At 39.0% G+C, this 15,468-nt stretch overlaps 1 protein-coding gene across 1 annotated transcript; it reads left to right on the forward strand.

The window, feature by feature from the left end:
* On the forward strand, positions 1-13,724 carry LOC139618618 (NACHT, LRR and PYD domains-containing protein 12-like). The gene is made up of 16 exons (XM_071474704.1): positions 1-112; positions 1,045-1,134; positions 1,248-1,355; positions 3,066-3,179; positions 3,409-3,487; positions 4,176-4,404; positions 4,999-6,802; positions 6,902-7,075; positions 7,493-7,666; positions 7,894-8,067; positions 9,711-9,884; positions 10,322-10,495; positions 10,857-11,030; positions 11,374-11,547; positions 12,021-12,067; positions 12,231-13,724. The coding sequence occupies exons 2-16, from the start codon at positions 1,052-1,054 to the stop codon at positions 12,776-12,778; spliced, it is 4,230 nt and encodes a 1,409-aa protein (XP_071330805.1). The 5' UTR covers positions 1-112; positions 1,045-1,051; the 3' UTR covers positions 12,779-13,724.
* The last annotated feature ends 1,744 nt before the right edge of the window (positions 13,725-15,468 follow it).

Raw genomic sequence — 15,468 nt, forward strand, 5'->3', positions numbered from 1 at the left:
CTGGTTTTATGTCAGTTTGCTAATTATGAGGACGACAGCGGCGAACACGAACAGCAAGTCTGCTGAACTCAACACAACATGCTGCTCAATCACAAACTGGACAGATCTTGAGGTAGGTACATTTTTGGATGAACATGTAGCTCTGCATTATACTGTATATATGACTACGTAGCTTCCAAGTTTATTCCAAATGCTGTGCTAATGCTTTGTGTCTTTAATTCTGTGTTGCTAGTTTTCATTTAGCACCTTGCTGCTGGTTGGAGTAAATACCCCATTACTTTATTTATTTTATGTGAACAATTCTGATGACTCGGTTAAATTAGACCAATGCAAAACAACACAACATTTGTCTAGTTCAGTGATAAACTGCATTATACAGACTCCACGTGTCATCCATGTTCAGATGGCTTTGTACACTGACTGTCAAACACTGACTATGTTTGTGATATATTTACTGATTCACCTTTCATCAGATTGTTCCTCTTTAGAGTTAGAGGGGAGACACAGGCCTGCTGTGTTACTTTTCCTCACTCTGTGATTTCAACAAAAAATATTTTTAAATGTGTTTTTAGACATAACTTCACATTGTTAAATTACAATTATTACCTAATATAATAATGAATATTATATTATTATAACATTTTTATACTTATTATACACATAATACATACTATGTATATTATTATTATGCCTCTTTACAATATTTTATATTATATTTAATTATAGTCTTTACTTTTATATTTGCATATTTTTTTATTGTAAGATGTATTTTTAAAGTATATTGGCAGGATATAAAAGTATATATATACATATGTTTTTTTTGTTAAATCCTCCCTATGATTATATATTAGTATATATTACATCATTTATGTCCACTATACTCTTACTTTACCCTCCCACAAAAAGATAAACACAGATAACTACAACTACCAAACACACAAACTGCAAAAAATACACACGCACACACACACACACACACACACTCATACAAATCATATTCTTTTCATTTGTACGTCTCTATAACTGTTATATATTTGTAAAAAGGTCTACTATGAGTCGATCTGAGGAGAGAGAGGGAGGAGTCCCTCCCTCTGAATTCCCTCTGTCACCTGACAGTCAGACCAAAGCTGAGGGGTGAGTTGAAGATCTCAGTGTGTCTAACACAGTCCTCCATGTCCACGGTACAGCACTGAAATCATGCAAGCATCATTATGCAATGAAAAATCTCTGACTGTGTTGTGTTAAAGCCCAGTGCAGCAAGAAAGAACAGACTCCCCCACACCCAGCTGCGTGTCCATGAAGAGTGACCACTCTATGGAACCACCACTTGCTTTTCAAATGCACCCTGAGGAAAAGTAAGTCAACATAGAGTCACTGTATTAGTATTAACATTAAAGAACAACTAATTGAAATTCACCTGAAGCAGCTCTTTGAGGTTGTACTTAGAGTGTAGTGCTTTGAGCTAATGCTGCTGATATGCAACATGTTTACAACAACAATGCTAACATGCCTGTGTTCAGCAGTTTTAATATTGGCCACGCTCACAGTCTTAGTTTGGCGTGATAGCATGCTTGGGCATTTGTTTTTTGTTTTCAAAAAATCAGGTTTGAATGAATTACTTGTTAGATTGAATTGATTTGAACTTGACTTTTAAACACAACCCATATAATACATTGAGTTGGTGGACCACAAGGTAAACTAAATCAATCTGTTGAAAGTGCAGCAGTACAAAGTAGGTCAGCCATATAGCACGCTAACATTTTTTCTAAGTAGTACTAAACACAAAGTACAGTCATTTTTTTGCAGGTGTTTGGTTATTAACCAAAAATTTTGACTGTGTTAGGATGCTAGATCAACAATGAAGGGATCAACATTGATCATGGTTTTCACTCTTTGTTCACCCTGGACAAAACTATAGACCTCATGGTGGTTTTAGGGGAAAACTCAGGGAATCACCAAAGTTAATCGGATTCATCCTACAGACAATGATGAATATCTCTCAAATTTTATGGCAGTGCATCCCAATAACTATCAATGAATTTTACTAAAAACCCAAAAACAGCAACTTCAGCGTGGTACAAGATGAAAAGTCAGGGGAAGGTCAAAGTCTGTAGGACTCATCTTCTTGTGACGAGAATGATTGTATAAACTTTAATGCAATCCATTCAATAGTTTTTGACATATTTTAGTATGGACCAAAACGGAGGACTCATAATCAACTTATAACCCATTTACAGTAAATTTTGTTAAGGCTTAAAGTTATGAGGGCGTGCTGCTCTGAGTGACATCCATCTTTATATAAAGTCTATGGGACCAACTGACAGTGCTGTCCCTAGAGCCTCACTGCTACCATGACAACAGCAAAGCAGATGTAAACAGACGATGCATGTCTTGAAGTTGTATTTATTGGTGAAGATAACTAACTGATGGGCTGGGCGTAGGTGCAGACTTTTTTTCTGCCGGTGGGTGCTCTGAACAGTTGAATGTCCCACCCCCATGCCCAATATAAACCTTCTGCAAAAAGCCTTCATGTCATACACACTTGGAAAAGTCAAATGCATACATTTCAGCAGCATAGGAAGTGAACAGCAATGACCAACATATAAACACACAAAAGGGAAAAGTCAAGGATAATGCTATGCTGTGCACGTGCAGCATGTGCTGGGTCAAGTGTGGTAAGAGGGAGGTAGGTGCTAGATTGGATCAGTTGGAGTGGCGCTCTGTGATTGGTACTTAAACAAGCACAGCAGCTTAGTCTCTGCGGCTGATACAACCTAGCACCAACCTAGAGTTTGTTATCAAATCAACTGCATGTGGGTGCTCAGCATCCCCAGTTTCAGGTCCTATGGGCCAGGCAAACTTCGGTGGTACATAGTGTGGCAAAACATTGTTTGAAATGTTATCAAATGGCACAGTTTTTATCTATAGACTATGCTGTAGATATATAGAAAGAAACGCAAAATTTTAGGCCCAACAAATATATTGAGTGCATCTTTACTTGGTTAGCGGTCATTTTTTAACCTGTGCTTTGCTGTATTCAGACCTGTTGCCCATGTTCCTAACAGTATTCAGAAGTTGAGACCAAACTGTCCTGTAACAAGCTGCGTGTCAAGAAAAAGCGACCACTCTATGACACCACGTCCTGTCTTTAAAAATGCACACATATCTGCTGAGCAAAGGTGAGACGCTGTATTTGTTACTCTGTAAATCATCTCGCAAGGGGTCAGTTTATGCCTGACGCTTAATGTTGAATTGTTTTCCTTCAAATAATTAAACATCCTTTACTTACTTACTTACTTACTGAGATGCTGATTTTGTGTTTCTACCCAGGTTCAAAACTACCTTAGCAAGATGAGTGTGTCAGTTTTTTTTGTCTTATAGACTTAATTCTTAATGCTGTCTTGACAGAGTTCACCAGGAGAAATTGGAGGTCACCAGTGATCAGTCTGCACTGCAGCATCAAGCAGACCTGGCCTCCGTATTTATGGTGTGTGAACGTGCAACACCTATGCTTTACATATACATTTCAAATCTATTACACCTTCACGCGGCCCTGGATTTATCAAACATCTCTGAATCACAACAACAAATTTAGCAGTTTAACTACAGGTTTATAGAGCAGCTGTTCTCCTTTTAGAGTGAATCACATTCACTCTAAAAATCACATTCACTCTAAAGGCCAGCTAACATTTGCTGAACACATTCATAATATCGGTAACAGCAAATAAGCTAATGTTATGCTACTGTAACGGTCACTAATTAAAACAGACATGTAGACCTGTGTGTTTATGAACATGGGAAGGGCCAATAGTTTGACAGGAAACTCAGATTACAACACTTACAGAGGAGGTATGATTATTCCACTACATCTTTGTCTAGAGTTCTTTTCTGCTATGTTATTGTTTAAAATCATGTTTACAGAACGTCTAACAGACTGAGGCATAGACAACAAAATAGAATAAGAGAAAAGCTAAGCATTTGGATGTATGACAAGTTTCTATACGTTGTTATTTTTAATCGTTGAACTGACAGTCCATGTTGCTTTTTTTAATGATTATTCCCGAATCTTTAACACATGGTTGTTATTGTATTGATGAGTGGCTATACTGGTATAGTGTACTGATGTGTGCTACCACTGTGATCAGGACTCAAAGTTTCATTCATTTCATTTCAAGGTGCTTGAGGAAAACATGGTCTCTTTTGTGAAGACTGAGCTGAAGAGGTTCCAGAGGCTTCTGAGTGCAGATTACTCTGAATGCTCAGACTGGCAGTGTGAGGATGAGGAGGTGCTGAACAGTGAAGAGGAGGAACAAAAGATGAGCAGCAGGGAGGCACTTTTGAGGATCACAGTACACTTCCTACGGAGTATGAGGCTGAAGGATCTGGCTGACATTCTCCACAACAGTAAGAGGTTTAACAGGTTCAACAGACAGTATAATGTGAAGTGAAAAAAACTCAAATGAGGTACACAAGTGACATGGATATTCGAGACTTCTTTCAACCCAAAACTTAGCCAATAGTGAAGACTGAATATTAAGTTTGTTTTCATTGTGAGAGGGGCTTTGCAAAGTTCTCAAAGTGCAATATGCAATATTACAGTACTAAACACAATGATGGTTCTGAACTGATATTGTCAGTCAAAAGTAACAAAATACTTGTAATACTAATATATCTATTTGAAGGTAAGCAATGATATGTTTATAGAATTGACTTATGTTAATTTATAATGTAAAATGAATGTCTACTTTAAACAAGGAACTGTATCAGATTGCATCATATCACATCGATTCCTACTGAATCGAATTGAACTGAATCATTCGATTCAAATGTATTGCCCTTGAATCGTATTGTACCCCATATATTTAGATACCGGATATCAGATCATCTTGCACTGGAGAGATGCACGCCCCTAATAAATACTGTATACATTAACTTTTACATTTTTACACACTACAGCTTTTCTCTGTCCTCTACTAATTGATTTAATTTTTCATTCAGAAAGTCTTGGGGGAATGTGCCAACACAACCTCAAATCTCACCTTAAGGAGAAGTTTCAGTATTTGGTTGAAGGCATTCCTAAAGAAGGAAACCCTGTGCTTCTGAAAGAAATCTACACAGAGCTCTACATCACGGAAGGGGGGAATAGAGAGCTCAGTGATGAACATGAGATCAGACAAATTGAAGCAGCATCCAAGAACCCAACAACACTGGAAACAGTAATCAAATGTGAAGACATCTTTAAACCTTTACCTGGGAAAGATAAACCGAGCAGAACTGTTGTGACAAAGGGAGTGGCAGGCATTGGGAAAACAGTGCTAACACATAAGTTCACTTTGGACTGGGCAGAGGGCAAAGCCAACAAAGACATACAGTTCACATTTCCATTCACTTTCCGAGAGCTGAATTTGCTGAGTGGAAAAGTCTACAGCTTAGTGGAACTTCTTCGTCTCTTCTTTAATGAGACCAAAGAAGCAGAAATGTGCGGCCTTGACAAGTTCAAGGTTGTGTTCATCTTTGACGGTCTGGATGAATGTAAATTTCCTTTGGACTTCCGGAAAAACATGATCTTGACTGATGTGACAGAGTTGACCACGGTGGATGTCCTGCTAACAAACCTCATCAGTGGGAAGCTACTTCCCTCTGCTCACCTCTGGATAACGGCGCGGCCTGCTGCAGCCAGTCAGATCCCTCATGAGTTTGTTGACATGGTGACAGAGGTGAGAGGGTTCACAGACCCACAGAAGAAGGAGTATTTCAGGAAGAGATTCAGAGATGAGGAGCAGGCCAGCAGGATCTTCTCACACATTAAGGCGTCTCAAAGCCTCCACATCATGTGCCACATCCCAGTCTTCTGTTGGATTATGGCTACAGTTCTGGAGGATGTGTTGAAAGGCAGTGAGAAAGGGGAGCTGCCCAAGACCCTGACTAGGATGTACACACACTTCTTGGTGGTTCAGTCCAAACTGGCTAATGTCAAATATCATGGGGGAGCTGGGTCAGATCCAACCTGGAACAGTGAAACCACCGAAATGATTCTGTCTCTGGGGAAACTGGCCTTTGAGCAACTCCAGAAAGGCAATCTGATCTTTTATGAGGCAGATCTCATAGATTGCGGCATTGATGTTAGAGCAGCCTCAGTCTACTCAGGAGTGTTTACACAGATTTTTAAAGAGGAGCAAGGGCTGTACAAAGAGAGGGTTTTCTGTTTTGTCCATCTGAGCATTCAGGAGTATCTGGCTGCCTTTTATGTCTTCCTGACTTTCATCAACACTAGTGTTAATCTACTGACAGAGCCACAGTCAACATCTACATGGTCTGCGCTGTTAAAAAGCAAATCCAGACTAGCACAACTCTACAAGAGTGCAGTGGATAAGGCTTTGCTGAGCCCAAATGGACACCTGGACTTGTTCCTCCGCTTCATCCTGGGTCTTTCACTGGAGCTCAATCAGACTGTCTTTGAAGGCCTACTCAAATACAAAGGATGTAGTTCGGAGACCAGTCAGGAGACAGTTCAGTACATAAAGAGTAAGATCAGGAAGAATCCTTCTCCAGAGAGATGCATCAACTTGTTTCACTGTCTGAATGAGCTGAACGACCATTCTCTAGTGGAGGAGATCCAACAGTTCCTGAGTTCAGGCAGTCTCTCAACACAAAAACTGTCTCCTGCTCAGTGGTCTGCTCTGGTCTTCATACTACTGTCATCAGAGAAAGAGCTGGACTTGTTTGACTTAAAGGAATACTCTGCTTCGGAGGAAGGCTTTCTGAGGCTGCTGCCTGTTGTCAAAGCTTCTATTAAATCTTTGTAAGTGTGCATAACTGGATTGATTAAAAATACAAATATATCATTTTAGGCATGTGAGAAAAATTTATTTAATTCTATTTCATGGTAATTTCTTTTCAGGTTGAGTGGCTGTGAGCTGTCAAGGAGAAGCTGTGACGCTCTGGCCTCCATTCTCAGCTCCCAGTCCTCTAATCTGCAAGAACTGGACCTGAGTAATAATAACCTGCAGGACGCAGGAGTAAAGTCACTCTCTGATGGACTGATGATTCCAAGCTGTAGACTGGAAATTCTCAGGTTAGAGAATATTATGATGCTTTTATGGAATATAACTATAATCCAGTCCCATGATTGCAAGGTGAGCTCTCTTAAGATATTTTAATGGCTTGACCACTTACCTTTTCGGAGCCATGTAACCTCCTGAAAATCTGGATCTGGAAACTCTACCCAGAATGGGCCTAGTCAGTTTCTATGATAGCTCAATATACACCTGGGGAACGCCAGTAAAAAGCTACAAGACTCAAACTGTGTTTTTAAAACTAGGGATATAATGCATAACTAATACTACCGAGAGACATCACCCTCAAATCTATCTAAAGACTTTTTGACAATTGACATACCAACACTGCAGTCAGATTAGACAAGACACATAAGAAGTACAGAAAAGTTTTAATCAATTCTAAGGGTAATGATTATGTGTCCATGTGTATGAAGGCTCCGTGAATGCAAGCTGTCGGAGAGAAGCTGTGACACTCTGGCCTCAGTTGTCAGCTCTGTGTCCTCCAGGCTGAGAGAGCTGGATCTGAGTAACAATAGCCTGCAGGATTCAGGGGTGAAGCTCCTTTCTCCTGGACTATCAAGCCCACCCTCCACACTGGAAACTCTCAGGTCAGGATCCCCCGAGAATTCAAATATTCACCCCAGTGCTGAAACAGCAGGTGTTACATTATATATTTCAGTTCACGGTGTTTAAGTTTGAACATATGCTGTCAGTAGTGTTTTGGCTTCTGATAGGTTAATGAAAAAGTGATATGAAGCACGAGTTGTTACCAAAAGAAAAACTATACTAGCATTTGTTCTCTCTAACATTATTTTTCAATGAAATTCTTTTTAAGACTAAGTGGCTGTGAGCTGTCATGGAGAGGCTGTGAAACTCTATCCTCAGTTCTCAGCTCACAGTCCTCGAACCTGAAGGAACTGGACCTAAGTTACAATAATCTGCAGGATTCAGGAGTGACAGTGCTCTCTACTGGATTGGAGCATCCACATCTTACACTGGAAACTCTCAGGTTAGCTCATAATGTAATGCTATGATATTATTTAGGTAGATACTATTTGCACCCAGGTTTCTGTAGCCAACAATGCTATTTGAACCCAGGGTGGATAGCAAATATGGCTATTCAAATCCAGGTTTTAGGCTCTCCTGGACCACTTCAGTGGGTCACATGGGAAGTTAGCCCTAACCCTAACCCTAAGGCTTTCTAACTTTCTAAAGTTAGAAAGCCTTTCTAAAGTTGTAAGAGGGCTTATGTTAAACCAAACCATGATCTTTTCCTAAGCCTAAACAAGTAGTTTTATTAGCTAAACCTAAACAAGCTGCAGCTGAAAACTCAATATAATAATGTAACAACAACAAAAAACATAAAATCTCACCCGACCAGGGTCTGACCTCAGCAGACCCAGCATATGGCATTTATTAAATGGCACATTGCAATAATTTCCACCATCCCGATTTTTAAAAACAGGGCTTCAGGGAGCCACTGGGCATTCCATGCAGTGTAAATAGCTGAATTCCTACTTTGTGACTATTTTCACCCAGGTGCAAATGGACACTCCATATTGTTATTCTGTATCCTCTCTTCAAAGATAATCACTTTCTTTGGCATAATTACCGTGTGATAAAACCACTGTGAGTTGTATGTCTCATCTTTTAATTCTCACAGCATGGTTCACAGTTTTAGAGGTGAGGAAGTGTCGCCCTCCTAATGATACAGATACTGCTGCTGCTCGACTTGCAGGATGCAGGAGTAAAGCAGCTTTCTGCTGGACTGGGGAGTCCACATTGTCAACTAAAAACTCTTAGGTAAGAAAAAAGAGTCATGGACATATTACCACACAATCTGCATTAATATCAATGCTTTATTATGCCAGGGTGGTAGAATGAAACTGGTTAATACTTTACAACAAGGCTAGGTCAAAACCTAGTATATAGCTGGACCAGGTTGTATTTGTATTCTACCTTGTGTCATTTGCTTTTAGCTCTTTATCTGTTTGCTTCTCTCCTCCTCTCTGTGCTCACATATACAGTATTCTAATGCAGCTGAATTCCCAATAAAGCTATTCTCATTTCCATGTTTTTCTGTTTCTGCTGTCAAACAACGGAACAACTGAAATGAGACAGAGACTACATGTTTACCAGAAGTCACTTTTAAACCATGTCCAAGCTGCTGCTCTATTGATAAAATCCTGCTTTTAAAACCAACACGTCGTCTGGCAAAATCACCAAACATTTATTTGTAAGTCAGCATAGAGAGGTGTGTCTGCAGAAGAGAAAAAATGACACAGTGCTCACGTGGCAATACTAGTATCTTTCTCTTCTATGGAAAGTAGCTAAGGTTTGTTGATAGGTGCTTTTATGAAAAACAGTCACTAAAGAGTCTGAAAAGTCAATTAATCTTGCAACAAATGCGCTAAGCTGTCAACACTGCTTGCTTTTGCCAAATCATTTTGAAATAGCAACGACCAAAGGTGAAAAACTTTTATTGACTGACTCATCTTTACAGCCTTGAATTAAGGATATTCTTGGTAAGGATGTTTAATTGCTATAGAGATGATCAGTGGAGACAAAGGACATGTTTGTCTAAAAGAAAAAAAAAGCACCTCAGCTTTGCAATATCAGGTATTAATACATATATATTTTCTGCATGTCAAGGCTGTGTGTGTGCAAGCTGTCATGGGTGAGCTGTGAAGCTTTGTCCTCAGCTCTCAGCTCGCACTCCTCTGGTCTGAAAGAGCTGGATCTGAGTAACAATGACCTGCAGGACTCAGGAGTGAAGCTGATTTCTGCTGGACTGGAGAAGCCACAATGTAGACTGGAAAGTCTTAGGTAAGGTCAAAGTTAATTAATATCTTTTTTTCTCCATTCTTGTTTTAATAATAATTATTCCGTCATTTGTTTCTTACTTGTTCTTTGGTTTAATTTGTGTGTTGTGTGTTTAGCTTTTGTGTATAATAAGCATTTCCTTTTCTGTGTTTTGATGTATTTAAAACTGCATCTTGTCAGAACTGAGTGCTGCACTTAATTTATTGAGCTGCCAAAACATCCTTATCAATCATGCTTTTAGACAAAAACTACACAAGTACACTACTAGAACTAGTAATTACAACGAAATCAGGAAATCAAGAAAACATATAAACATATAAGAGAGTAACTATTTCACATATTTTTTTGTTCATTAAGGTTGAGTAGATGTTAACTTTCACCAAGCATCAGTTGTAAAATGTCAGGCATTAACATGTCCATATCATTTTCTGCATGTCAAGGCTGTGTGTGTGCAAGCTGTCATGGGTGAGCTGTGAAGCTTTGTCCTCAGCTCTCAGCTCGCACTCCTCTGGTCTGAAAGAGCTGGATCTGAGTAACAATGACCTGCAGGACTCAGGAGTGAAGCTGATTTCTGCTGGACTGGAGAAGCCACAATGTAGACTGGAAAGTCTTAGGTAAGATCAAAGTTGTTGAATTTTTTTTTTTTTTTTTTGTTTGTTTCTCAGTTTGATAGCAGTTATTCCCTTCTAACTTGTTCTTTGGTTTATGGCAAGGATTTTGTGTATGCTAAAGAGTTTCTTTTTGTGCTCTGATTTATTTAAAACTGCATCTTTTGAGAGCTGCACTTTACTGAGCTGCCAAAACATGCAAACATCATTGTAAATCACGCTTTTAGGCAAAAACTATGTAACTACACTTAGTAGTAGTAATTACAAGAAATTCCGGAGGTAAAAAAACAATGAAACAATTATGGAAGGGCAACAAACACAGACATTTATGAAAGTAACTGTTTCACATATTTTTATGTCCATTAAGGTTGAGTGGATGTAAGCTGTCATGGAGGAGCTGTGAAGCTCTGTCCTCAACTCTCAGCTCACAGTCATCTGATCTAAGAGAACTGGACCTGAGTAACAATGACCTGCAGGATTCAGGAGTGAAGCTGCTCTCAAGTGGACTCGGGAGTCCACAATGTAGACTGGAAGCCCTCGGGTTAGAGGTCTTACCATGTACAACAGATGACTATTAAAATGAATGCCCTGAGCAAAAACACACAACATATTTGCAACATTTGTATGGTTTCCTGCAAAATGATTTTACAAGATGTTATTTTTACTGTAAAAGTGAAGATGTTTCCACGTGCATGATATCATTTCCAGGTGGAAAATGATATCATGCACAGAGAAACACCTTTGCCTTCCCCAGTTTAGATTAGTGTAGCTCCTAATGATCTGCAGCAAACTAGGATAATTGAACAGCAGCTAATGAAATTATTACAGCAACAATTATATGTCTATGCGTGTGTGTGTGTGTGTGTGTGTGTGTGTGTGTGTAGGTTGTCAGGTTGTCTGGTCACAGAGAAAGGCTGTGCTTCTCTGGCCTCAGCTCTGAGCTCCAACCCCTCCCATCTGAGAGAGCTGGACCTGAGCTACAATCATCCTGGACACTCAGGAGTGAAGCTCCTGTCTGCTGGACTGGAGGATCCACAGTGGAGACTGGAAACTCTCAGGTATGGGAAGACAATGGTTCATGGACGGGTGTGAGCTAACACTGTTAGGCTGTCCAGTTAATTCATGTTTAAGTTTTAAATGATATTTTATAGCAAATCAATCGTAGAGAAGGTTATTAAAGGCTTGTGTGTTCAAACAAGGAAGAGAGAGCATATTACCCCAGTTTTGGGCCCTTTTACTTATCTTAAAAGCTCAAGTAACTAAATTGGATTTTAATTAATTCTTTCATATTTTTATGATTCTTACTGGTTCCTGTTTTTATCTTTATCTACATATAATATCATCTACTGTCTTTGTATTGTTTAATTTGATTGTCCTTCTATTCACCCTTATTTTTTTGTACTATTCCATTTGTCTATTGTAAAACACTTTAAGCGACATCTCTATTATGAAAAGTGTTCTATGAATAAAGTCCATTATTATTGTTATAATTAAAGAAAATGTGACAGTCAAACTTTGTTTTATCCTCCAGAATGGATCATGGGGGAGAGCAGAGGTTAAAATCTGGTCTGTTGAAGTGTAAGTGAAGTTTAATTCAGGAAAACAATTCAACAAATACACAAACATTTCTATTTGGAAAAGCCATGTAGTGCAGTGACTTTATATTGATAACTTGTGATAATGAACACAACAACACTGTAAAACGAGAAACCGCTGAAATGTACCTCATTCTTTCCATCAGATGCTTGTGAACTCGCGCTGGACGTGAACACAGCACACAGAAAGCTTATACTGTCGAAGAACATGAAACATGTAACACTCGTGACAGACAACCAGTCACGCCCTGATCGCACGGAGAAATTTGACTACTGGAAACAGCTGCTGTGCATGAACGGTCTGACTGGTCGCTGTTACTGGGAGGTGGCCCGAGAGGGAGGGGTTTTTCTGGGGGTAGCTTACAGAGGAATGGGAAGGCGAGGAAAAGGTGATGACTGTCGACTTGGATGGAATGAAAAGTCCTGGAGTCTGTTCTGCTCTGACGATGGTTACTCTGCATTTCACAATGACAGAGAGACAGACGTATACATGCCCCCCTCCTCTGTCTCTAAAAGGGTAGCAGTGTATTTGGACTGGCCGGCTGGCGCCCTGTCCTTCTACATGGTCTCCTCCGACACACTGACTCACCTCCACACCTTCTACTCCACATTCACTGAAGCGCTCTACCCTGCCTTCAGGCTGGGCTGGCCTGGCTCCTCGGTCACAGTGCTTACATGCAGTTCAGTTATGTAATACTGGATTACTTCTTACCTGGGAGCATTTTCATGGTAAGATGCTGGCTGCTGGGTGTAGTGTAATGATGGTGATGTTAAAAATCCTGACACGTAAAAGAGTAAGGAAAAATAAGCAGCACATTTTCCATGCAGTGTCTGTAGAGTCAAGCAACGTTTGATATGGTGAAGGGGAACTGAAAAAGCAAGATGCAATCTAATATGTAACATTATTCTTACAGGTTATTACCCAGTTTGACTGAGCTTGAAATGTTTTGTTTATTATACTGAACTTTTTAAAATGAGCAAATTCTAAAATCCTTCATTTTGGTCTTTTTTTTCTTGTGTGCTAAAACCATATAGTTCTTTTGTTTTTTTTTTATACTTGTCTTTGGTCTTTGGTTTCATAATTGAATGTCTTTGTGTTTCTGTTGTTTTCATTCTATTCTTTGTGCTGTTGTGAAGCACTTTGTAAACTCTATACATTATACATCTCTATACATTAAATTGATTTGAATTTCTAATGTTTGCTGAAGATACTGAGCGAGTGTGTTGTGTGTGTGTTATGGTGATTATGAAGGTGTCATAGGAAAGGAAAGTTTTAAATCATTCATACGATGTTATGAGTCCTGATCCCAATATGATGTGACATTAGAGGCCTGGGTGTTAGTGCAGCGTGGGAGCTGTAGTGTGTACAGTGTGTAGAGTTTTCCACAATTTGATTGTGTACATGCTGTCAGAGGATGTCATATATGCTCTCCACCACTAGATGGGGCTGCAGCCCAAAGATCTGACAAGTGCAGCTGAACTTGTGAAGCTCCTGTGCTTTCTAAATGGAAGCAAACTGTTTTTAAACTATTAAGATTCTTACTAATATTGGAGTTGAAAGGTTTTAAGTCATATATTTTTGACAATTAAAGCACTACTGAATAAAATGGTCTAAGATGGGATTATGCAACACATTTGTACACTTTTGTACATTTTAACATTACATTGTACTGTGTTTACTTTTCTTCTTTCTGTGTCTGAAAAGTTACCATATAATCAGTTAAGCACGTACACAAAATGTTTTTCTTATTATCTTAAATACAGTGTAACAATCTCTGGATCAATTAACTGAATTTAATGTGATAAATTCATCAGGTTGCATTTTTTTTCACTTTTATTACATTTTTATACTGTCCTGTTTTGTGGTGCACGACTCACTAGGTTCCTTAGTCAATGGCCTCTCTTACCATTGTCAAGTCATTTTCACTCTACATATGTGTCATATGTGTGAGGAGCAGTGAGGAGGCTGCTCTTCAACTTCAGTCTGCAGTTAAATGATCTGCAAGCGCAGTGTGATTTGCATTCACCCCGTACAGCATGGAATCCACAGTGTCTAATTTGTTCATAATAGCACAGCAGGGATTTGATAGTTGTTAAACTAGTCCAGTTGTAATTTTGGTTGAAAAATTACTGTTTGAAAGTTTTGTCTTGTTTTCTTACAATACACACATGTCTCTGCTGACTATGAGAATATAGTGTGATCTACATTAGTGTGCTTCACACATGTGAAAAGGTCTCGTTCCATTTCAGGTAACCTCATATCATCCAGCTAAGAGTAATTAAAGCTACACTATCAGGTATTTATTGTATGAACTATGGATCAAACTTCATAGCTCTACAGAGGTTTTAATCTTCTTTTTTATTTAGTTCAGTTTATTTTTGGTTTTTGGACCTGTAAACTCTACTTGCCCCAGCAGGCAATTATTTACAAATGACAAAGCTCCAAAACCACTGTACACTATACCTGTAGAACACCAAACTGTAGGCAAGTTGGCAACTAGGTTGTGAAAATAGTGGAGCCATTAGCAATCAAATAGCCAGATAATTTTGTCAAGAGTAAGAGTTATGTCCATGTTAGGTTTGCATCTTTTTTGTCTTCAAGCAGCACAAAATACAATAAAAAACATCACTACTGTATTTTTGAAACTGCAGCATGGAGCCCCGAAGAAATCTATGTTACATTCACATTTGATGCTGTTAAGCAAAGAGTTTTTAAACCTGTCTCCTCTACAGTGCATCTGGTCCCTCCACTGGTACATGATTAGTTAGTCTAATGCTGAGCGTGTGTGTGTGTGTACATATAAACCATATTATTTGCATTTTATGTTTACTTCATATCTCCCCATCACCACTTTATCACTTACTCACCAGTCTTTCCACACCTTCCTGTATTCATTGTTGATACAGCTGTGTGCATTTTGAATTTACCTGATAAAGCCAATCCATCCACTCCCACATACCTTATAATTCTCAAATAAATAACACTTCATCCGCCTCCAGAGCCTTTGTGAATATGACCTGGTAAATACAATCAATCAAAAGATGCCAGACTGAATTTTCAAATTAATTAATAGTAATTATAATGAGCAGATGTTCACCAGACAGTCTTTCACCAGAGAGTCATCGGGCTAATGTAAAGGCTATCAGTTAGCTCGGGTTGATTAGGATACACTGCAGAGCATGAACTCGAGGATATTGTGTGTGTGTGTGTGTGTGTGTGTGTGTGTTGAGGAAGGCAAAGCTCAATGTCTCACACAGATTTAAAAAGTAACAGAAAAACATTAAAGGTCCCATATTGTATAAAATAAGATTTTCATGTCTTTCAATTATAAATCAGGTCTAGGTTCGTTATTAATACTGTGAAAGTATCAAAGCCTCAGTCCA

This window comes from Trachinotus anak, unplaced genomic scaffold (assembly GCF_046630095.1).
Source record: "Trachinotus anak isolate AG129_WGS33_773 ecotype Australia unplaced genomic scaffold, CSIRO_AGI_Tana_v1 ptg000003l, whole genome shotgun sequence".
Lineage (NCBI taxonomy): Eukaryota > Metazoa > Chordata > Actinopteri > Carangiformes > Carangidae > Trachinotus > Trachinotus anak.

Coding starts and splice junctions, on each gene's coding strand:
- LOC139618618 (XM_071474704.1), top strand. CDS start 1,052: ATGAGTCGATCTGAGGAGAGAGAGGGAGGAGTCCCTCCCTCTGAATTC. Junction 1,356..3,065: donor CAAATGCACCCTGAGGAAAA/GTAAGTCAACAT, acceptor TGTTCCTAACAG/TATTCAGAAGTTGAGACCAA. Junction 7,076..7,492: donor TGTAGACTGGAAATTCTCAG/GTTAGAGAATAT, acceptor ATGTGTATGAAG/GCTCCGTGAATGCAAGCTGT.